Genomic DNA, 25,182 nt, shown 5'->3' with positions numbered 1-25,182 from the left:
CTCTTAAGACATGCTGGCTAGGACACTGAGGCTGCCACTGAGTGGTGCTTCGTGGTGAGGGTTCTTTTGCCATCATGGCTTTCAATAGTTTCAATAGTAGATGGGTTTCAATAGTAGATCTCTTTGAGTTAAAAATAATATGTGTTGTTTAGGATATTTTTTCCAGAGTACGTAAGGAAACCATAAACAAATAAAGATAATATGGTATATGCGCAATGAACATTAATTTACTCACAAAGAAGAATGAAGTTAAGCTGCTTGCTGGAAAATGGATGCAATGAGAGATCACTGTATTGTATTATGTGAGATGAGCAAGGATCAGAAAGATAAATGGTATATATTTTCCATTTGTGGATCCTAAGCTTTTTATAAATACATAAACCATGCGTGTGTACATACATACATAAATGTCATATGCACATATATATGTATATATGTACATATGTATATGTATATATACATATGACATGGAAAGCTTTAGCATGGAAGGAGACTGACATGAAGGGGAAAGGGGGAGAAGAAAGGAGAGGGTTTGAGGCAACCAAAACACGTGATGTGCTTTAAGAAAATGCTTTTTATTGATCCCTACAGCAGGAAGATGAATGTTCATCATTAAAATATTTTAAGAGGGGAAAGTAGTGTAACTATGTAGGAAATCCCAAGGCAAGCATTAATGTGAAATTTAGCAAACCTGCAGAATAAAAACACAGATACTCTTTGAGAATAAAACTGATCGATGAATGTAGTCTTTCATCCCATATTTATATCTGTATTTTACAAAGGAAAAGAAATATTGAATTATGCTTAAAGTGCGAATGTTTGCTCATTTTTGACTGATTTTTATAGCTATTTAAAATCCTTTTAGAATTCAAATGCCAGTTCTGGGAGGGTGAGATAGCTCAGGAGGTAAATCCTCTCGCTACTTAAACCTGTTGGTCAAGTTTGATTCTTAGGATTAACATGGTAGAAGGAGAGAACTGATCCCCAACAATGTCATCTGATCTCCACACATGTGCCATTGTATGCATGCTTCCATTCACCCATATTGCTTACATATGTGCATGGTGTGTGTGTGTGTGTGTGTGTGTGTGTGTGTGCTCGCATGTGATTGCGCACTCTCACACACAAATAATAAGTAATAAATAATTAATGAACAAATGTTGTTATACCATGTATTTACAAGGCTGAGTGTCTTAAGGACATGCATATTCTGCATTAATGGTAAGAGTAGTTGTGCATGGTCAGGATCTTCTACTATGGATGGTGTTAGACTTTTGTTACAGTTGGCTTTATGCTTATGAAAAATGAGAGACATGCATTCAGGAGAAAATTGCACTTGGAAGTTTGGATGTGCATCTCTCCCTGTCAATATCTGTTAGAGCACTAGTCTGCGGGGCCTGCTGCCAGGCTCTCACCACTTCGGGTGTCAATATCTACAATCTCTTAGGAAACAAAGAAAAGAATGAGTAGTCATTGGTGCAGCTAACTCCCCGAGAGAAGCAAAAGAATGACCCAGTTCACATCCGACCTGCAAAATCACAATTGACACCCTAAAGCTAGGCTTCATATCAACCATCCTGGTTTGTAATTTTGAAAACTGAAAAGGAATACATCTGACCCTGGATCGTAAAATAAAAGCTGTTGGTTTTACCAGTGTAGGATTGAGGTAAAAAATGTAAATCACCTTATTTTCAATTCTGTACTGACCTTGGGCTCTTCCTGTGGACAGACATCCATAAATGATCATTTGCATATCTAGGCCCTCCTGTAGCCAAACATTGTCCATCACTTGAATAATCTGCAGAACAAGCATATCCTGCCGAAGATCGTCCCCAGCCTGTAAAAACAAGATGGCAGGCTCAAGACTTCCGGTGCCCTGGGTGCCATTCGAAACAGTCTACTGTGGTCTACCCTATTCCCTTCATAGACACATTTCCGGCTCAGCCTCGGGCGGGATTTCTTGTTTTGTTAGCACTCCAAGCATCATGTGCTTTGTTTGTTTGTTTGTTTGTTCCTTCGTTAGGTTTTCTTAGTCTCAAAGCCTAGTGCAGAGGCAGGATGGATGTTTACCCAGGGTTCCAACTCAACCAAGGGAGGGCTGAAAGCGAGGATGACCAGTGATGCCATAGCTTATGTACTGAGATGTAGTAAGAATCCAGGTGGCTTCTTCACTAGGCTATAAATTAGCATGTGTATAATGTAGTGCCTGTGAATCACTGACTTCACCATGGAGAGTGCAAGGTGATTTTTCAGAGAAAACTGTCTCTGACCATAAGAAACTATACAGATGTGGTTTTCATCAGAGGCAAAGAAAACGTGATAGTTCTAACTGGGCAAAGCCTCTCTGCGCGCTCCATTAAGAAAGAATTTGATTTTTTAAATGTCCTTGAATTTATACAGACAATGTACTCCTGAGAAGGTGTCTTTTTCTTTTTCTTCATGGAAAAAGAGCCTTTTGGTATCATGGAGGGTCAAGGTTTCGAGGGTCAAATACAAAGTGTGAGCGCAATCACCCCCATTCCATCAAGAGTTCACTCCAGGACCTCGCGGAATGGTTGGCTGTAGGAACTGAATGACTGGTAAAAGCTGTGTCTTCTCTCGACGCCCCCACCCCAGTGTCTCCGTTTGCCTCATCTAGTGCCTTTCACCCTTTTCCTGTGGGCTCATGTGATGATGGAAACGCTCCTTATTTGTTTTTTATTTATAGAGAAAAGAAAATAAACCTATTTACAGAAATAGGCCAGTGACCATTCATGCCTGTAATTTTAGTTCTCTGGAGGTAGAGGCTTGAGAGCCAGGAGTTCAAAGACAGCCTACATTAAACCTTCTCCTCAAAAGAAAAACAGTCAAACCAAAAAAAAAAAAGGAAAGAAAAACAAAAACAACAAAAATCCAACACAAACAAAAAACAAAACAAAAAGATGAAATAAACAACAACCAAAACAAGAATAAACATGGCTTCTGAGATAAGCAGGAGCAAGTAAAGTCAACAAGTAAAGGCCAACTTGAGTTCAATTCCTGTGACCGACGTGGGGGAAGGAAAGAGCTGACTCCTATATAACATCTCTTGTGTGTGTATGTGTGTGTGTGTGTGCATATGTGTGTGTGTATGTATGTGTCCATGTGTATGTAATAATTTAAAATTTTTAAATATTTTAAAATACACGAGTTTGCATAGACATAATTGCTACCTTAAAGCAGTTTATACCGTTCAGGTTGTAGGAACTGTGCATCTTTATTATTAATTTTTAAAAATCTAGGCCAAAAGAAAATGCTGCTTCTGGAAGCTTATCGCACATTTCACTTTCTCTGCCTTTCAAAAGTGAGAAAGTGATCCTCTGCCTTCATTTATTCAAACTCAGTTTAAGATTTGAACTGAAGGATAGCTGGCATTTAGCCAGTAACATTTGATTTATCGCCAATCATCTTGGCGCACACCATAATTCTGTAAAGACAGAGGGACTCTGAAGTAATTGGGAAACCTCTGTGTTTTTGCCAGGGGGAAAATAACTGCAATCATTTCTTTTTGTGAGCAATAAATCAATAGTTCTGCTTCTGGAATCAATTTTTGGGTTCAGGAGAGTTACTGTACCTTAAAAATAACACTGATATTTTTGCCCATTGGATTAGCACTGATGAAAGTAATCTTCAACGGCAAAGCGTTAGATGTGAAATATGAGCATGCCTATAGGAGGAGAAGAGAAACACAATGAGCAAGGTAAGGTAGAGACAACACCTTTCTGAAAAGGTCATCACTCCTTGCAGAATTCGCTAGACTAGTAAACAAACAAACAAGCAACCAACAACAAAGGTATAATTTTTATACTTCGGCAAAAAATTGCGTTTGTCAAAAGTGAACAAACACTGCTCTCCCAATCTCAAGGGTGCGTCATTATGCACCTTTTGTTACATCTTGTTTTCTGCAGTTTTAGGTACCCACAGTCACCCATAATCTAAACTAGCAAACGGAAAATTCCAGAAGTAATTCTCATGCTTTCGGATGCACCTCCCTCTGAGCCCCATGGTGAGGTAAGTCACGTGCCATCTCATTACCTCAGCAGACTGTGCACAGCCTTTGTGTAGCCACATGGAACAGACTACATAGGAAAAATACAGTGTTATAGACTTGAATCCATGTATTCCTCAGGGCACTGTAGAATGTATCCTCCTCACACAAGTGTGGGGCGGGGTGGGTAAACACTGTACTTCAAATATGAGAAGCCAGCTGTATGGTAGGTTGAAAACCTTCCAACGCAATTTGTTTCCACCACATTACAAACTATTAAATGAAAAATCCCAGAACGAATTCTCAAGCTTTAAATTGCAGTCTTCTGAGAAGCGTGCAGTCACGGACCATCTCTTTATCGCTGTGTGGACATCCCTCGTGCAGTGGAAGTATGGTGTTTTGAGTGGGAACTGCCCTCCACAAACTCCTGTGTTTGCACACCGGATCCACAGTTGCAGGGGATGATGGGGGGAGGTTGTGGAACTATGGGGAGGTGGAGCCTTGCTTGAGGAACAACCGTGGGCTTCACTTCCGGCTTTCTGCTTCCTGTGTGTGGTCAGAAAGGTTTTCAGGCAGCATCCTGCTTCAGCTGCCTGTTACCAGGCTTTCCCTGCACGAGGAATACCATCCCTTTGGAACTGTAAGACAGAATGAATCTTTTCCCCCTTACGTACCTTGTAGCGTTCTAGCCAGGAACAGAAAAGTATCTAATGTGTCAAGCAATAGAGATAGATATATTTATGCTTAAAACAAACCAAGAGGTTGCTTAAAATGAACTAAGATGTGTTTATAATAGCTGGCTAATAGATGCAAGTGTAACTTGCTATTTAAGAATTATTTTCTTTCAGGGCTTTTTGTTATTGTTACTTGTGGTTTTTTTTGTTTGTTTTTTGTTGATTTGTTGTTTTTGTTTTGTGAGTGTGTGGGGTTTTTTTGTTGTTGTTGTTTTTGTTTTGCCTTGGAACATATTTTAAAGACATATGGACACATGGGTCCATAGTTAAGAGAGACCAGAATTCTAATCTGTATTTTATTATCACTATGATTTAAAAACTATTCATTCATGTGTCTCTACTACATTGAAAAGCAGAGACTAAGAAACCTTATCTTGTGGGTTTTGGTAGAAGACACCATGAGCCAAGACTCTGTAGGAGTTGAGGTCTGTACCATCAACACGTTCCTTTGTTAGCGAATGCTTGCTTTGTAGAGGAGAGCTCAGCAGAGTTTCCTTCGGTTTCTTTGATCTCATTCCCCATTTACGTTTTAAGTTTTCCAAGGCTGGCTACCTCCACTCATCTTTCCCTTGTGCTCGATTTCCCAATTTTATTTGAGAGTTGAAAGGCTTCCTGTGCTTAGGGTAGTAAAGAGTTAAATCAATACTAAAGGAAAGAAAGGGATTTGGTATGGTCGATTCATCGAGTCGGTAAAATATGACATCAATATATATTGAAGGGTCAGTTTGAATATGCAGATCTGACATCTGACGTCAGGATGAACTGTGAAGAAAGGGATCTAGCGCCTAACTTAGTTGTCAACGTAAATCTAATCTAATCTTTCACCAAACAACAAACCCTAGCTTGCTGAATAAATTTGAGTTTTACAGTTTTAAAGGTGGGGGCCACACAAGACACATGATATGAACCTTTGGTGAATGATATGATAGTCTCATGCTATAGAATTAATTAGTAAATAATGTGATATCATCATGTTATAGAATTAATTAGAGAATCTTATGCTCTGATCGTGCTATAGAATTAAGGATGCCTACATCAGACAGAAATGAATCTAGATAAGTGAGTGGTTTTCAAATTTTGAATTCCAATCTGTGGGGCTTGTTTTGAAGGATGCCCAGTGACAAGAAGAAGAAAAGGCCAAGAGTGGCTGAGAAATGGCTTGGACGCTCTTCCTACACTCCTTGAATCTTTTCTGCCCTCAGAGGTTCCTCCCTTGTTTTCACACACAGAATATTTATCATGTCAAAATATCCTATTATTAACAACTACTATGTGCAAACCATTATCTGGATGCTACCAGAAAGAAACACTGCACTGAGTTAACATGTCATTGAAAATTGGCCTAATGTATATACCGATGCATCAAATTGAAATTTCACAGAGAAATTTTTCATAGTTAAATGAGGAAGCATCTGAAGAATAAAGCCGTTTGGGGGTGAACTAGATCTTGAAGACTGTGAGAGACAAGCATATTCAAAAATAGACAGAGGAAGGGTTTTCTGGGTGGGGAAAGGCAAAAACAATGTAAAAAACTGAAGTCTAAAAGGTGGATTACAAAGGTCAGATCTTCCCACGGGGGCAGGGAAGACCCAAGTCAAAGTCTTGTAGATGACTTTACATTTGGTAAAATGGAAAAAATTACAAAGGACTAGGGAAGATAGAAGACGAGAGAAAAAATGGTATGACCTCTGACCTTGACAAGCAGAGATGATTGACTCAGATATAAAAATAAAAGGAAAGAAAAAGAAGCCTGTAAGTAAATAAAGTGTCTGACGCTTGCTTTAACATTCGAAGAGATATGTAAGCACTCAGAGACTCTCAGCGACTCACCTGGTCATACCTCAGCAACTCAGAGAGAAATAAGGAACTGTCAAACTAACAGCCCCTGGGGGGTGCGGTTGGGAATATTTATTTATTTATTTATTTATTTATTTATTTATTTATTTATTTATTTATTTTAAAGAGAAGACAACTCAAGCCTAAGACCCTTGCTTTCTGCCTCTAATAGCAATGCTTTATAAAATCAATTGTGTAAGGCCTGAGTTTTTCTCCCACGGATAGAGCACAGACTGGAGACGTTCTCACATTTATTGGTTACCGGACTCAGTGGCCTACACACACCAAATTGCTTCCTTGGGTCACTTGTGAGGCTTCTCATCAGACTAGGTTCTCTGAGCGCAATGACAACGACACTGTAACAGAAGACCTCATAGTCTTCCCATTCAGAGAGCCCCCGCACCAGTGTGCATCTGTTGGTTTATAATGGGGTGTGAGTTTTGCCTGCATATGTTTATATGATTAGACATTCAGATAGGGATTTTGTTTATGTGACATCTGTAGCACAGAAAGAGAGAGAGAGAGAGAATACCATGTCACATTGCATTCAAAAGGATTTTCTGTACTCTGACTTCCTTGCAGGCAACAATGAAGAGTTCTAATTTGTCCAAATTGTCTACATGTCTGTGTTTGTCTCCCGTCATGAAGGCTCTGGTGATAAATAAGAATTTTTCTCTAACTGAAGGCTTTGACATACTCCTGCCTTGTCCATGGCTTCTCTACGGTGTTGGCTCTGGGATGCTCAGTAAGCATCTCTGTTAGAATGGAGAGCTTTCACACATTCATTTCAGTTGTAAAGTTCCTCACCCCACTGCACAGTAGGACTAAAGAACAGATTAAGATTTGCCACACAACAGTGCCATAGTATATCAGTGCCGTCCATTGTTGTACCACACACAGATGCACAGCTCTGTTCCAGACAGAGAGGGTCACAGCAAATAGGACCAGGAGGTGGCTCTACTTGGGGCAGCTCCTGAGCTTCAGGATAGCACTTCCAGTGTAGGGAAGAAGTATATCCTTAGCAGCAGGTTAAGTGACAGCACTTCCTATACTGTTGACTGATGGCCCAGACACCTTACCCTGGCTGTGCAAGAACCAGTCCTTACCACAAACAGCACTTGGAGCAATCTTCTACTGAAGGGATGTATAAACCGAAATCTACCTATAATTTTGGTTGTCTAAATCAAACCGTTCTAATCCTTAAACACACACACACACACACACATACACACATGCACACACACACACACACACACACACCACTCAAAAAGTAGAAGCAAAACCTAAGAACTGTAGGTTTTTCATTTCTGTTTTTCTTTCTACCCCTAATATGCATAGCTTCTAGCTATATATTGATCAAAAAACACACCCAACACTTGAAAACTCACACAAAAATTTTTAAAGCATTAGTATTTAGCCCACATGGATACATGTTAATTTATAGGACTTAGTGTCTTATCATTTTCCCCCATATGTTTGTGAAGTATGTCAGAAAAGTTTGTAAAGGGCCTTGACAGTAGCAAAGTCATAAAGATTATGGTGTCCAAGTATTTAGCAATCCATTTCCATTTATACCTCTACCAGACTGATTTTCTCTAACCATTGTGTTTGGTGTCTTATAACTTGACTGCAGTATCATTTACTGCTAATGCATGATAGCTTAACCTCTTCACTTTTAAATCTCATGCATCAATCATTTTCCCTATTAGTGTCTTTCTACTCTAGTGTTTCTGAGAAGGTGGAAATTAAAGTTGGAACAAAGGAGAGAGAGATTCTAAGAGAGAGGTGATTGAGGAGGTACCACATGACAGAGGATCAGGACAAGGTTAAGGAGTCTGGAAATACTAGGAGAAGCTTTACAGACATGGTTAAAAATCACAACGTGTATACTTTAACATACTGATGTAAGGACACTGATGCATATTAAATTGAATCAAACTGGAGATGGATAGCTAAATATATTAATGTAATAGACTTGTTATACATGGAGTATAAAAATAGGCATGAAATTGTAACCAGCTTTTCCAGCTGGTCCTTCCCTTATTAACTCAGAGGGTTATGGAAAACTTTTATGCATGGCGTTCCTAATTCAAGCACCTAAAGTAGTAAAACAAATCCCTTCAGTGTGAGATATCCCTTTGTTCTCTTTTATATTTCAACCAAGTGTTTATTTCTAAACCAACAAATTATACTACAGGAGTAGTGTTTTCTCAACTCTTCCATGTGAATGGCATTAAATTATTTTCCTTAAGGTGTCTGCAATATTCATTTTTGAATTATTGTGTAAAATAACTAAAGAATAAAAAAAAGAAATGGACTATTTATCAACTAAGTAAATTGGCTTACATCCCGATCAATTCCTTTTACAGACAGGGCCGGGTTCAGAGGAAGATGGCAAGTCTTTATATCTTTAAAGAATTCTTCTAGACTGCCAATCTCTTTCTTTAGCACATCCTGCAAGGAAAAAAATCAGAAAAACAATGTTTAAGAAACTGTAAAGAACTCAACTCCTTTTGAGTTATTATTTCCTCGTATTGATTTAATAAACTCTTTAGGTCAGAGTGGTGCTGTAGTTGACACCGGGACCAGGCAGGTGGTACAAGATGTGTCACAGAGGAGAGGAAATAGACAACAGTGAGTGAAGGTGAAACCTCCCAGCCAAAGTGGTCATGTCCTTTTTCAATGACCTCAGGTTCAACCAGAAGCAAACATCAATCAAAACCTTGTGTTCCTGTCAAAAATCAGGGTGGGTCGGACTTGACTGTGGTCCACCGATTTCAAATCCTGTATTAAGCAATTATTAACTTGATCTTTTCTAAATAATTTCCCCAAATCTTCATTTATAGCTATCAAGTTTATAAGTAACAGTCAGTGAGTGCATTTTACAAAAGGTATTTACACTGCTAGTGAAGCATTGACAAAACCCATCAATGACACGGTGCTGTCAGGAACAACACTTTATGTGAAGAAACAGTTCATTCAACACCACTGAGTACATTTCTAAGTCCTTTTCACCACAGGTTTTACAAAAATGAAATTTAATCTGGTTAACAGTGTTTAATTCCCAGAGTTTCTTTGCTCTTACTCTTGGTTCGTGTTAAATGGCAAAATCTACTTCTTCCAGATTCTGGAAGAAGGGAAATTCCACTCTGATTTTTTTTTCATTTCTCCTTTTGCATATTTTACTTGTGGATTTGCCTGATAAATAACATGAAGAGGAATCTGTGCTTCAGAAAGACAGACCCTAATCCAACAGACCCCCACAGAATTCAAATTTCCCCAGAAATTGCCCATTTTCACACCCAAGAAGAGCTTGCCAATGGTTCTGACCATTTATCTCATGGGTAATTAGCTCAGACATATTCCTTGTCTTTTGTTGGATGCTTTATGTGAACATTGCTACAAGAAAATGGGAAAAGTTAGCAGTCACCTTTGCCCTGGTTTGGCCAAATTGTAAGAAAAACAAATTTCCTTTATGAATTTCCATTTTCTAATTTCTCTTGCATTTCAGAGAAGGTAAGGAGAAGTTTTAATGGATCACAGTGTCTGGTAATACCTCCACTAAGCAAACTTTTCACCATTTATTTTGCAGTTAGAGTTAATTTATTGCTTTTTATTTAAACAGAAAATAAAATAATATTTGTATTATTTGTATTTAATGTAAGTAGCTATTAGGATGGGAGATGGCTCAGGAGGTTAAAGTGCTTTTCAAGCAAGCCCGACAACCTAGTAAGATCCCCAGAGCCCACAGTAGAAGAGAAGCAACTCCTGAAAGTTGTACTCCCACTTTCATGTCCCCATCACACGTATGTGCATCCCCTGAGACACCATACATATACACAACCCTAAGAAAACCAAATCCTCAAGAGCACTCTTCAGGGATCATGATGGAAGAGAGGGCATAAAATTTATATAAGAGCCGGAGCTAGCTGCTGACTGCTGACTGCTGACTGCTGACTGATGTAAAAATGTGTTTTGTAAACATGAAGGGCTGTTACACACACACACTAGCAGCGGTTGTGGCTGGATGACTAAGACCTGCATAGGATCAGGCCAGTCAAGACCTGAACATGGATGGGAGAGAGGCTCACAAAGTCCTAGATGAAGAGCTGTTGAATTGATGGCTCTAGGGAGAGACAGAGGCAGAGGTGACAGGTTGTTTGGGTTCCAGCAGATGGCCTCACACCCATTCACACACTGAAGTTCTGAGCAGACTCAGTAATTTGGAAAACAAATGGATGACGCTGGGAGGGAAGACTGTAGGGAAGACATAGGAGGCTGTGGGAGGACAGAAAGGGGTGGAGTTGATCAAAACATGCTATATTTATGGAATTCTCAAACAATAAAAAATACTGAGATATAACACAATGGTAAAGTTTGTAGAGACAGAAATTCCCTTCTGCCTCTTGTGCACCCTCTTCTTATTTTCATAGAAAAGGTGTTTGTTTTGTTTTGTTCCAATACTGCCAGTCGAGGTGAAAGATTTCATAATAATCTCTGGAACTTGATATCCATTATCAAAAAGAGACTAAATTTATTTAGCTATGGAGTGCATCTGAACCCTAAGGGATTCTTAGCCAAGAGATTTGAGAAACAAACAAATGAAAAACTAAATCAAAATTTCTGCAACATTCTGCCAATGCATTTAACTAGCAATCATTTTTTGGTCTAACATTACAAAATAATTAAAAACCTTAAAGTAATATAGAGAAATCAAAGGACTTAGAAGGTGCTACTTGTCACATGTCTGAAGTATCCTTGTGATATTTATTATGTTTCCCATTGAAGAATTCATTCCAAATTTGTCCATTTTAGTCTGTCTCTTCCCATATAAATGAAATAGTATAACCACATTCTTTTTTTTTTTTAAACATGTATTTATTTATTATATGTAAGTACACTGTAGCTGTCTTCAGACACTCCAGAAGAGGGCATCAGATCTCATTATGGATGGTTGTGAGCCACCAGGTGGTTGCTGGGATTTGAACTCAGGACCTTATGAAGGAAGAACAGTCAGTGCTCTTAACCTCTGAGCCATCTCTCCAGCCCCGTTTAGCCACATTTTTACCAAAGATAGTAGTGACTTCCAGTGGAAATACTAGTTTGGGAAACAAACTTAGGGCATTTTGTGTTTTGCTATTTTTATGAAGTCTTAAACATTCTTGCTGATTTTAGGCAGTGAGCTATGAATTTCCTTAAAGACAAGATTATGTTTTGGTCACATTTCTATCCTTACCTTCTTGTCAGTGGTAACTGTTATTGAATAACATTCTTTATGCAGAGGGTGGGTGTCCACTGCCCTCCTGAGTATGTAGCATCAAACTTAAAACAACTTTCTTAATGGTCCCTATCGATGAAGAAAGCTAATGATGCAGCTAATTAAAAAGAGCCAATGTGCTTCATTTACATCAAGAAAGAGTAGTTAGATGCAGTTATACCATTGAGAAAGACACAGAGTATTTCAGTTATTGTAGGTCTTAATAGAAATATGACTACCCATAGTACTGTTGGTATTTGTTTAGATTTATTTGATATGAAAAAAGTTTGTTTTAGAACAATATAGAGCTAGATTGTGATCCTCTCCCATAACCTTGATAGTAATACCATATTAAACTTGTAACCTCAGGGGTCTGTAGAGATCATGCAGTAGTTCTTTTTTTTTTTTTTTTTTTTTATTTCCAGACAGGGTTTCTCTGTATAGCCCTGGCTGTCCTGGAACTCACTCTGTAGACCAGGCTGGCCTCGAACTCAGAAATCCGCCTGCCTCTGCCTCCCAGAGTGCTGGGATTACAGGCGTGCGCCACCACCTCCCAGCTCCATGCAGTAGTTCTTAAATGCTAAGAGTGTTTGCTGATTTTCCAGACCTGTTGAGTTCTATTCCCAAAGCCAAAGTCAGGCAACCCACAACTGCCTGTACCTGCAGCATCAGGGACCTACTGCCACCTTCTGGCCTCCTGGAATAGCCACCCACACACGTGCACACTCACATATGAACATTTTCACATTTACACAATTAAAAGTAAAATAACATTTATAGAAAAATCATTTCATCAGAATTTTTTTCTTGTTCAAAGTTCTTTTAACTTTGAGTCTCCTTTGACATGGTTTGTCAAACATGACTACTTATCAAAGTGATTGCGTCCTGGTGATTGAGAATATTATTAACCTTAAGAAAAGTAAATGAAGCAAGTACTTAATGTAAACACTTTTTTTTTAGCTAAGTGTATTTGAGGAGTCTGTTTTCTAAGATAGAAATCTGAAACATTTGACTTAAAAGGCAAACACTTCACACTATGCTAAAGACTGATTTCTTTCACCAACCTTTCTCTGAGGCTCACTGGCCGACTTCACTTTTTCTCCAATATCACCCAGAAGTTTGACAAGTTTCTGCTCCTTGGAAAGCTCTTCATTCAGGGCCTCTCCTGCACAGAACTGGAGAGCAGCCAAGAGCTGCTGATACCAGCTTTTAAAGTAGACTTCACCTTGTGCATCCCGCAGCAGCCTGGGGGAGAGCAAAAAGAAGCCTTGTATCTAAAGTATCTAAAGGAGATTTTGTTTTTTAAACCACCCCTAGCAGGAACTGTAAGTCCATTTCAGAGGAATCTGTCTGTGGTGGCTGGAGGCAGTTTAGCAGCTTAAGACAAAGGGAGTGCTGTGTATTCGTTGGCAATAATCAGATCCCACCTGGTAGCTAATGAGCCTCCAAGAGAGAAGAATCAATAAACAAGCTGCCCCTTCTTCTTTCAATTCTCCGTGTGCTCTCTCTCTTTCACTCTTCCTAATTCTATAACAAACACTTAAGCCAGGACGTCTCTGACTAAAATGAGGGCCAGGATTTAGAATCGAGTTTTGTTTTTTTGCTTTTTAAACAAGGCATGATGCTATATTGTATCTTAACTATGAAGCCCACCTTTTTGTCAAATTATCTGCCCCGATCCATCACATACCTATGTTCTGACCCTACGCCACCCTCAGCATGGCCCCCAGTAATCTGAAGGAAGACACTGTAAAGGTAAGAAACTGCTGTTTGTTTCCAGTTTTGGATTCAACTCTTAGCTCTACACTGTATATGCCACTGTATAAGCTGGAGCATTCTCTCTCTCTCTCTCTCTCTCTCTCTCTCTCTGTGTGTGTGTGTGTGTGTGTGTGTGTGTGTGTGTGTGTATCTGTATGCATGCAGGTGCCCTTGAAGGCCAGAAGAGGGTATCAGATCCCCTGGACCTGGAGTTATAGGTGATTGTGGGTCTTCCAAACTGCATGCTGGGAACTGAATCCCAGCATGAATTCCAAGTGCTCATAATTTCAGAGCATCACTTCTGCCCCTGAATTTTCTTTCTTTATGTATAAAATAATGATCCTCACTGTGAACAGTTGTCTAGAATGAAGAGTGCTGACGCACCTTGGAGCATGGAGCCCATCTGCATTTTGCAGCTTCCACTAGCCAGCTTCTGTGTGCCTGGCCGTCTGCTCATGAAAGGCACAGATCGTGGGTGAGGGTACTCATAAGGAGAGGGACTAGTGACAGGAATTTGATTACTTTGCCACTTGGCAATTTATGTTGCCTTGAAAGCAATTACAATATGCTAAGATCTTATTTTCTATTATGCCCTAGAACACAAGAGCAGAATGAAAAGGAACAATTCCTTTGAAACTTAACCACTCTCAGATTGAATCTTGTAATCTTCATTAGTTTAATTTTCTCCCCATTTGAAAGTGGTATTCGAGGAGCTACAAAAAAAATATGTGGGAAGAACACTGGAAAAAAATGATGCTTAGCATTATAGTAAGAACAATATCAACAATAACAACAGCAAAAAGCTTAAACCAAACCAATTAACCAAGCAAAAAAAATCCCCACAAAACCAAAACAACAGAACCAACCAACCAACAAACCAACTTAGGAACCAATCAACCAACCAACCAACCAACCAACCAACCAACCAACCAACCAAGCAAACAAGCAAACACACAAACAAACAAAAAAATAGATGTATGTATCCTGAAGAAAGAAGGCTTTTTTAGGGTCACAGTCTGAGGGTACCATCTACCACAGCAGGAGCACAAGGCAGCTCATTCCATCACACTGATGGGCAGAAAGCAGAAGCCATGAATGCAGGTACTTAGCTCATTTTATTCAGTTCAGTTCAGTTCCCAGGCCCATGGAATGATGCTGTATGCATTGAGAGGTGGTCCTTTAGGTTCAATAAACACAATCTATGAACCCCTCAAAGACACAGCCAGGCCAGAGCCTTATCTTCCAGGTGAGGCTAGATCCTGCCAACATGGTGAAAGCTGATATAAACCATCATGGTGGGTATTATTCTCCATCTTTGGTTTTGTGTCCTTGCCCAACCTATAGAATGCTGCAGAGGCTCTAGCTGTGCACGTATTATCTGCTAAGCTCTCTGCTTTTGTACATTTCAAGGTTAGTTGACTGAGTATGTGGTCTTAAAAGTGGGGGCCTCTTCTTTCCTAAGCCTCAGCAGAACCACTAATTAATTAACAAAACTGCCTCTATCACCATCCTAAAGGAAGTACAACTTTGTGTGAACTAGCAATTCTTATCTACTCCTGGAAAACATAAAAACACATATACATAAAAGCCCTCAAATGAGCTGCGGACCCATGGCAGCAATGATACGCTGTCCAGACAACCTGACCACTATCAATGGAAGGGCAAATAATGAAAAGACTTTGAGATTTCACCTCACACCAGTCAGAATGGTTAAGATAAAAAACTCAGGAGACAGCAGGTGCTAGAGGGGATGTGGAGAAAGAGGAACACTCCTCCACTGCTGGTTGGATTGCAAGCTGGTACAACCATTCTGAAAATCAGTCTGGTGGTTCGTCAAAAACTGGGCATGATACTACTGGAGGACCCTGTTATACCACTCCTGGGCATATACCCAGAGGATTCCCCAGCATGTAATAAGGACACATGCTCCACTATGTTCATAGCAGCCTTATTTATAATAGCCAGAAGTTGGAAAGAACCCAGATGTCTGTCAACGGAGGAATGGATACAGAAAATGTGGTGGTATATTTACACTATGGAATACTACTCAGCTATTAAAAACAATGAATTCATGAAATTCTTAGGCAAATGGGTGGAACTGGAAAATTTCATCCTAAGTGAAGTAACCCAATCACAAAAGTATCATCACAAAATCCCACGGTATGCACTCATTGATAAGTGGATATTAGCCCAGAAGTTCTGAATACCCAAGACACAATTCGCATATCAAATCATGCCCAAGAAGAAGGAAGGAGAGGCCCCTGGTCCTGGAAAGGTTTGATGCAGCAGTGTAGGGGACAGGGAAGTGGGAGGCGGTTGATTGGGGAACAGGGGGAGGGAAGAGGGCTTATGGGACTTTTGGGGAGGAGGGAACCATGAAAAGGGAAATTATTTGAAATGTAAATAAAGAATATATCTAATAAAAAAAAGAAAAAAAGAAAAGACTTTGATGCTCACCCCATGAGGAGAGTTTCCTAGTGCCTGCAGGTCACAAATGGACCACTGTGTCATTGGAAGTTTCCCAGAAGACATATAGCCAATTACATGGACACAAAGCTGCAAGGTCAGGTAGACCCACTTGCAAGGTGTTTTACGTAGAGCTATGCCTTACGTAGAGCTACACCGACTCTTGGGGTGCTCTAATGATGGGCTGGTGAGTCATTTTACAGCTTATTTGGGTTCAGTGAATTAAGGAGTTTCCATTTCCCAGGTCAGTATTTGTCAGCTTTTCCTTACACCTTGAATACTGAGTCAGTTGTGCTCTAAAATATTTTACCTTTTTCCAGTTTATAAGCACAAATCCATAACCAATGAACTCCTGTTTATATATGATCAAAAGATATTATTCTGCACAAATGAAGCCCACAGATTTTTACTAAAATAAGTCAAAGAAAAGGTCTGTTTTAGGGTTGCTGTCATAAGAACTGCCAGAACTGGATAGTTAATTGCTCTTTTATACTTTTGTTTCTTATCCTATCAGAAATAAATTTATTTTTCTGCTAAGCCATATATTTGCAGCCTTCCAGCTGGCAAAGGAGTTTGATTCCTTGTCCACCATAGAGTAAAGCAGAGGAAATTTGCATAGATAATACGTGACCTCGATGTAAAACACATCAAAGCTAAGAGCTCTCAGAGGCTTCTGTTGTGATTATTCTTGGAGTATGCTAGTATTCTTGGAGTATACTGGTTTAAACCCCAAATCCCGGGAAGAACACAAGCTTTCCTGGCAAAGGGGGATCAAGCTCTGTGTGTAAGGAGTTTGTTTGGACACACGGCAAAAATAAATTCAAGTAGTGTTAGCGATGACCACAAGGGGCCAATTACACAGACACTTAATAGTCATAGAAATGAACAGGACCCTTAATTTTCAACAACCGCAGCAATAGTTGGAGTGAACAGTTTTTGAGTGGGGCATATCTCAGTTGGGTGTCAGTAACCTTCTGTCCTCAGTCGGGGAACAGTCTTCATGCCATGGTGGGTTTCACTCATTGCTTCTGTTTATAAGAAACTAGAAATTAGTTGGCAACTGTCCCTTGAGCATTACAGCAATCTTTTTTTTTTTTTTTTGGAAGAGATTGCCAAATAAAATCTTTGAAAATAGAAAAGTGAAGGTCGAAGGACCGAGAACTATCAAGACTCATTTAAAGGGCAGATGTTTAAGATGCAGAGAATTTGATCATGCACAGACCCTGAGTTGAATCTCAAAATTTCAAAGATTGTTCTTCCTGGGGCCTGCAAGATCCAGCTGTGACTCCATTCCTTGTCATCTTGTCCAGCTACTTGGCTACTTTGATGAGCTTATAACAGTATGTCCCAGGCAACATTAAAATGAACATACACATGTAAAACCCAGGCAGATAGGGAGGAGCTTTGACTGTGTTCAATATCGCAGACAGGAAATAAGAGTAAAGGAAAGACAAGTTGGTGACAGCACATCTGTCAGAAAGGCATGTCTCTAAATTAAGTGGTTTCCCTGGACACAGAGATGCTCAGAATAGGCACAAGCCTAACAAGGATGAGGCTTCCCTTGGATATTAGGACAGCTCTGAATTTTCTTCATGCACCTAGCTGCCTAGGCCCATTGCAAGCAACCTGCTGCAGCCACAGGGAAGCAGAGAGAGTTCCCATTTCATCAGTCTACCAGCAGGACAGTTGAGAGAAATCACACCATCCCGTCCCCCGTGCCTCAAAATTCTCTTCAGCCTTTCTGCTCTTAATTTTAGTTCGCCACGGCATACCCTACAACACAGGGGCTAGCTTAGATTTTTACCACTGTGAACTCGCCGTCATGAAGAGAGGCATCGACATCCACTAACAGAAAGGAATGGAATCCCATCGGGATGAGCAGCTTCAGGCTGTTCTAGGTCTCCTGCTCGCTTCCATCTCTCCCTGCATTTGTTGCTGTTTTATGGGGGACTGAGGGGAGAAGGGGAGATCTGAGGTGTGCCAACCAGGATACTAGTGCTAGAAAACACTCAAATATTCTAGTATGTGAATACTTAAAGGACACTTAGAACCCTGGGAGAGATAAAGGCTGTGATCGAATACTTGATAAGGAATTGTTAATATTAATATTTTAGTAGTATCGCTAATTTCATTTTACATCTTACTGGCTGAGAGACTTAATTAGCACTTCACGCTGAGGAGTGTGACATACAGTTGACAGAATCCTTTGACTGGTCCATTGTCAACACACAGATTTGCTCTTTCACAAATATTCATCGTGTTAACATTGCATGTCAGTGGGAGTTAAGACAAATATGTGCCGTCCAGTCAATCAATATCAGACACTATCTATTTATCAATAATTAGCAACAACTTAAATATGAACCTGATCATAAAGGGAATGCATAAAAATAGTTAAATCTTGGCTTTTTAGAAATTATTTATATTTTTAAAACTTTTAAACATAGGAAGGATTTCTATAAGAGAGTCAACTAACCCCACTTAGGTACCTTAGCAATAGATGATCATGTTTTGCTCATAGGCAGACATTCTACTGTGCCCACACTGGTTGGTGAATGTAATTAATGATGCCAACACCAGGCTTTCTCTTTGGAAGAGGATTGCTCGCCGCCCCCACACTCTGCCATATGCCTTCCAGGGTCTCCCAGCAAGCACAGAACACTTATCTGGACCTTGTCAGCTCAGCTATGTGGTTTGCTCTGGTGATGACCAGGGAACCTGAAAGACTATGTACTCATGTTATACAGAGAGCCTGTTTAATGGAGCCTCTGGTAGTTCTGCTCTCAGCAGGGAGAAGATTCAGGAGCTGTTTCTCAAAGGCATAGGTGTGGTGACCCTGTGGATCAGAGTTCACTTTAGATTCTCAGAGCCTGGGGAAGCGAAGGGAGGTGTAGCCAAGAAGTGTTGCTTGCTGCAAGTCTCTATGACCTCAAAACCCCTAGGTTGCTATGGTAAAAATTGTTGGCTAGGGGTGGTGATGCACACCTTTGGTCCCAGCGCACAGGAGGCAGAGGTGGTCAGATCTCTATGAATTCCAGGCTAATCTGGTTGACTTGGTGAGTTTGGGGATATCCAGAGCTGCACAGTTGGACCTTGCCTCAAAATTAATTGAAACAATGGATGAGCATGCCAAATTCCATCCTTTCCCCTTTCTCCTTCTTCCCCTTCTGTTTTATTTTCACACATTTGTTTGAATCACCTTTAGAAGGCAGAACGTAGCTTTCAAACATCATCACTGACAGCACTGAGGATAATTGGGGGCAAACCTAATTACTGAAAAATAAACAAACAATTATCAGCAACCAAATCTATTGAATTAGATGAGGGATCAATTCCTGAGTACAGAATAAAAGAAGAAAAACTTGAAGCAATAAAATGGTTTTTTTTTTTTTGTTTTTTTTGTTTTTTTTTTTTTTGTTGTTGTTGTTGTTTTTTTTGGTCATGGATCATAAAAAGCCAGGAAGAACATTTCAAATAATGGTTTGTCTTGGCTCACTTGAATATTTAGATGCTCTCACACTGCTGAATTTTTATTGTTATTTTATTACAACTAGCATACTTTTTGACTCATTTAGAAGTCTGGATGGCCTATGTGCCATCTGTTGCTTTGTCCAGCCAAATGTCGCAGCATCTGAAAGGAGGCGGTCAGCCGGAATGTCTTAGGCTGATACATGCAACTGAGAAATGCTGAGATTTGTCAGGGTCTTTAAGACAGGGTTGAACAAAGGCAAAGGGCAGAGAGAGGGGTGTCTGCACATTCTTTGGAAACTGAGGAGCCTCCTTCAGTGGCAGCGTCTGGAGCCTGCTATGCTGAGCTAGGATGGATGACTGGGGATGACGAACCACATGGGTCACCAGGCAGAATGATGCCTTGTTGCCTTGGCAATGCCTACGAAGACTTGTACTGGATGTGAGGAGGTGGATCTCTTGTCTCAGGCTTGGGAATCTACTGCAGATTAACTCTCCAAGTCTCTTTAGAAAATAGACTGATGGCCCTGCTACACAAAACACTCCTCCTGTTGGGCACTTTCTATATGTTCGCAGATATGTTGCTTGTAAGCCATGGAGTCATCAGTCTCCTGGGACGGGAGAGGTTCTGCTATAACACTTATCCTTGGAGAGTTTAGCGTGGAGGGAGGTCCACAGAGAGTTCTTTATAGAGATTAGGGTGCATGCAAGCGTGGAAACCTGCCACTTTAGTGAAAGGGCTTGTCATTCACCCTGGGATTATGTGAACAAGAAGAGAAGCCACATTGAGAACGACCAGTAAAGGCCTAGGTAACAGTCTGTAGCCTAGCTGTATTACACAGCAGGGTTATCATCTCCTAAGGTTTTAAATAAAGTCATGAAATGTAATTTCCTATGACCACATATGTATAGGTAGAGGAGGATCCGAACCAGATCTTCACTATGAAGGTACACATCACATCCCTACGTCCTCACACTCCTACCCCACCCAAGAGCTCATAACTGGTAACCACAGCATTCTTTACACTGGATTCTTGGTAGAAAATTCCAGCTCAGACTGGGAATCTGCAGATGCCTCTTTGTTCCTCTGTGTATATGTAAGTCCCCAAAGTCAGGGGACATCACAGGCTATATCAGAAAGCCATTAACTCACCTCTTTCTCACTGCATGACTCCCGAGCTAATTGGTGCTGGAGAATGGATTGGGGTGGGTCAAACTGAGGGTAAAGGGAATTTTTAAATAGGAAAAGACTGCCGGGAGTTATTTGATAGGCAAAAACTATCAGGAAATTTTAGAATGTACTCTGCTTTTAATTGAAGGGGGTGGAAAGGCAAAGGTAAGACATAAAAATAATGAAACCTTTATTCAAAACTACCATATCCATCCAATTTGAGAAAAACTGTATGAGACAGTTAAAATTATGAATCACTGTGAGAGGAAGAGTGTCCCGAGAGAGACACCATGGCATTCCAGAAGAGAAAGGGCACAAGCAGAAAATAAGGACCTGGGCTTGTGATGCTGCAGGTGGATTGTCAACTTGATGGAATTAAGAAACACCTTAGAGACCAAGAAAGCACACTTATGGCTAAGTCTATGGAGCTATAAAGAGATTAGACATAATGAATGGCTAGATATGTTTCAAAATCTGCAGCAACTATTACAGGGTAGAAGATGGGACCTGATCAAAAGACATGTATCTCTGGGGCTAAAGGTCTGGAGGTAATATCTACCCTGGCCCCTTCCTGTTATGGTTTACTCTCTTGTCTTTGGCTATCTCTTGTTTATTTAGTGTTGGCCTTCAGAGTATCTGCTTGCCTGTATAAGTATAGATAGTCACTTTTGTAATTAATAGCTCATCATCATAGTTACATAAAATATTTAATGGATATCATAGTCATACATTTCATTAAAACCTTGAATGTTTTCTCCAGGCAAAAATTGGCCACGGATGGTATCCAACTTGGGTGATCACTAGCAACTAGGATTGCTGTCTTGCGATGATACACTCTTAAGATCAATGGGAAGCTGTAATGGAAAAAGCTATGATAAGCAGCTAAGTTCCCTTCTGAGATTTCTGAGCCTATAAGAAGAAATTAAAATGCCTTCCACTCATCCTGCAGAGGGGTATTGTTCACCACCTTCTAATCTACTCACATGGACTCAGGTCTCATGGTAAGTAGGTTGAATAACAGGATTTAAGAACACAAGACCCATCTTCCTTCTCCCATTTCCATGGCTTTAATAAGGGGTTAGTTCTTTTTGTTTCAAATTGTTTTCTTAACGTAGACACGGAGCTGTGAATAGATGGCGGTGAGCTCCCTCAGAGCTCATTCCCATGTTACTGCTGTTGTTGTTAATTTGAACATCACTGGAGGGATTGTGGCTTTGGCTACACAGACAAAGCTGCCTATGAAAGACTTCTTCTTTCATCTCCACTTGCCTCACATTCAGCCTCTCTTCCTTCCCCAAACTCTAGGATCCTTCTGCTCCTGGAACCCTCTGTGGCTTAAGTCCTAACCCCCTTCTACCCTGTCTTGTGTCCTTGGCTCCTGGCTATTTGTTGTCTTGCTCACGTCAGTCACACACCCTCATCATGACTCACATTCTCCAGGTGATGAGTCTCACCTAAGCGTGGAGTTGAAAGACATGTCAAGACCTCTGTCTCGCCCCTCATTTGATTAGTTAAGGGAACTGAGATTAAGGCCTTGCCTAGGATCCTGTGATGGGAACACAGAGTTATTGAGCATGGTACAGAGCACTTTTCACACCACATTTCTGCTTTCAAGTTCGCTGCAAGGTGGTCTTGACTTTCTATCTGTATGGACCCTGGCAAGGGCTTTGGGGGCACAGAGAATGGTGGAAAAGGCCAGTAATCCACAGCCCAGTTCGAGGACTGTTCTGATTCTTATTACAGCTATCAAGCACTCCCTTTGCATGTGTTTCTCAAGCCCCTTGCCTCGTCAGGCAATTCGTGCATGAGCTCTGGGTATTTCAAATCCTTCCATCCCAAAGGCAAGGCTGCTGTGGTGCATGGACATTGAACTGCTTGCCCAGGGTCAGAGTCAGTGGGCTGAGGATGCGAACTGATCCCAGAACCCTTACTCATTTCTCTTAGGCTGTTCCTCCTGATATCCTAATAAGGCTGATACCACCAAACCCACACTAACATGGAATCTAGCATGTTATTATTATTATTATTATTATGCCAGTTTCATGTCCTCCTATTTTTATTGGATCTGTTCTTGTTGTTTCTCTGCTTCTTAACCAACTAAGGCCTCGGGATCTCGCCTTGCTTACTTTTCTTCCAAGTTCGTCTTTCTTTTTTTTTTCTATATTCTTTGTTTACATTCCAAAAGCTTTCCCCTTTCCCAGTTTGCCACCCCCCCCATATGTCCCATAAGTCCTCTTCTCTCCATCCATTCTCCTATCTTTCCCTTCCCTTTTCTCTGTCCTGGTACTCCCCTACAATGCTGGATCAAGCCTTCCCAGGATTAGGGCCCTCTTCTTCCTTCTTCATGGGAATCATTTGACATGCTAATTGTATCTTCAGTATTCAGAGCTTCAAGGCTAATTAATATCCACTTATCAATGATTGCATTCCATGTGTATTCTTTTGTGATTGCATTACCTCACTTAGGATGATATTTTCCAGTTCCAACCATTTGCCTAAAAAATTCATGAATTCATTGTTTTTAATTGCTGAGTAGTATTCCATTGTGTAAATATACCACATTTTCTGTATCCATTCTTCCATTGAAGGATATCTGGGTTCTTTCCAGCTTCTGGCTATTATAAATAAGGCTGCTATGAACATAGTGGAGCATGTGTCCTTATTGCATGCTGGGGAATCCTCTGGGTATATGCCCAGGAAAGGTATAGCAGGGTCCTCCGGAAGTATCATGTCTAGTTTTCTTAGGAACCACCAGACTGATTTCCATAGTGGTTGTACCATCATACAATCTCACCAGGAGTGAAGGAGTGTTCCTCTTTCTCCACATCCTCGCCAACACCTGCTGTCTCCTGAGTTTTTAACGTTAGCCATTCTGACTGGTGTGAGGTGAAATCTCAGGGTTGTTTTGATTTACATTTCCCTAATGACTAATGATGTTGAGCATTTCTTAAGGTGCTTCTCGGTCATCCCAATTTCTTCAGGTGAAAATTCTTTGTTTAGATCTGTACCCCATTTTTAATAGGGTTATTTGGTTCCCTGGGGTCTAACTTCTTGAGTTCTTTGTATACTGGATATTAGCCCTCTATCGGATGTAGGGTTGGTAAAGATCTTTTCCCAATTTGTTGGTTGCCATTTTGTCCTTTTGACAGTGTCCTTTGCCTTACAGAAACTTTGTAATTTTATGAGATCCCATTTGTCAATTCTTGATCTTAGAGCATAAGCTATTGGTGTTCTGTTCAGGAACTTTCCTCCTGTGTCCATGTCCTCAAGGGTTTTCCCCAGTTTCTTTTCTATTAGTTTCAGTATGTCTGGTTTTATGTGGAGGTCCTTGATCCACTTGGAGTTGAGCTTAGTACAAGGAGATAAGAATGGATCAATTCGCATTCTCCTGCATGCTGACCTCCAGTTGAACCAGCACCATTTGTTGAAAAGGCTGTCTTTTTTCACTGGATGTTTTACGTTCCTTTGTCGAAGATCAAGTGGCCATAGGTGTGTGGATTAATTTCTGGGTCTTCAATTCTATTCCATTGGTCCACTTGCCTGCCCCTGTGCCAATACCATGCAGTTTTTTAACACTATTGCTCTGTAGTATTGCTTGAGGTCTGGGATACTAATTCCCCTAGAAGTTATTTTACTGTTGAGAATAGTTTTAGCTATCCTGGGTTTCTTGTTATTCCAGATAAATTTGAGAATTACTTTTTCTAACTCTGTGAAGAACTGAGTTGGGATTTTGATGGGGATTGCATTGAATCTGTATATTGCTTTTGGCAAGATGGCCATTTTAACTATATCAATCCTGCCAATCTATATGAGCATGGCAGATTTTTCCATTTTCTGAGGTCTTCTTCGATTTCCTTCTTCAGAGACCTTAAGTTCTTGTCGTATAGATCTTTCACTTGTTTGGTTAGAGTCACACCAAGATACTTTATATTGTTTGTGGCTATTGTGAAGGGTGTCATTTCACTAACTTCTTTTTCAGCCTGCTTATCCTTCCAGTATAGGAAGGCAACTGATTTGCTTGAGTTGATTTTATAATCTGCCACTTTGCTGAAGTTGTTTATCAACTGTAGGAGTTCTCTGGTGGAGTTTTTTTGGATCACTTAGGTAAACTATCATGTCATCTGCAAAAATGATATTTTTACTTCTTCCTTTCAAATTTGTATCCCTTTGACCTCCTTATGTTGTCTAATTGCTCTAGCTAGGACTTCAAGTACTATATTGAAAAGATATGGAGAGAGACAGCAGCCTTGTCTAGTCCCTGATTTTAGTGGGATTGCTTCAAGTTTCTCTCCATTTAGTTTGATGCTGGCTACCGGTTTGCTGTATATTACTTTAACTATGTTTAGGTATGGGCCTTGAATTCCTGTTCTTTCAAAGACTTTTAGCATGAAAGGATGCTGAATTTTGTCAAATGCTTTTTCAGCATCTAATGAAATGATCATATGGCTTTTTTTCTTTGAGTTTGTTTATATAGTGGATTGCATTG

At 40.2% G+C, this 25,182-nt stretch overlaps 1 protein-coding gene across 3 annotated transcripts in view; it reads right to left on the bottom strand.

The window, feature by feature from the left end:
• Pik3c2g (phosphatidylinositol-4-phosphate 3-kinase catalytic subunit type 2 gamma) overlaps positions 1 to 25,182 on the bottom strand; it is a 311,639-nt gene that overhangs the window by 110,537 nt on the left and 175,920 nt on the right. For all 3 annotated transcript variants that reach the window (XM_052172749.1, XM_052172750.1, XM_052172751.1), the window contains 4 exons: positions 12,898 to 13,078; positions 8,923 to 9,030; positions 3,593 to 3,685; positions 1,708 to 1,837 (listed from right to left, as the gene is read on the bottom strand). In XM_052172749.1, coding sequence (XP_052028709.1) covers positions 1,708 to 1,837; positions 3,593 to 3,685; positions 8,923 to 9,030; positions 12,898 to 13,078 — 512 coding nt within the window. The remainder of the gene's footprint in view (positions 1 to 1,707; positions 1,838 to 3,592; positions 3,686 to 8,922; positions 9,031 to 12,897; positions 13,079 to 25,182) is intronic.

This window comes from Apodemus sylvaticus, chromosome 2, assembly GCF_947179515.1.
Source record: "Apodemus sylvaticus chromosome 2, mApoSyl1.1, whole genome shotgun sequence".
In the NCBI taxonomy this organism is placed as follows: Eukaryota; Metazoa; Chordata; class Mammalia; order Rodentia; family Muridae; genus Apodemus; species Apodemus sylvaticus.
This window is presented reverse-complemented; position numbering and strand designations above follow the sequence as displayed.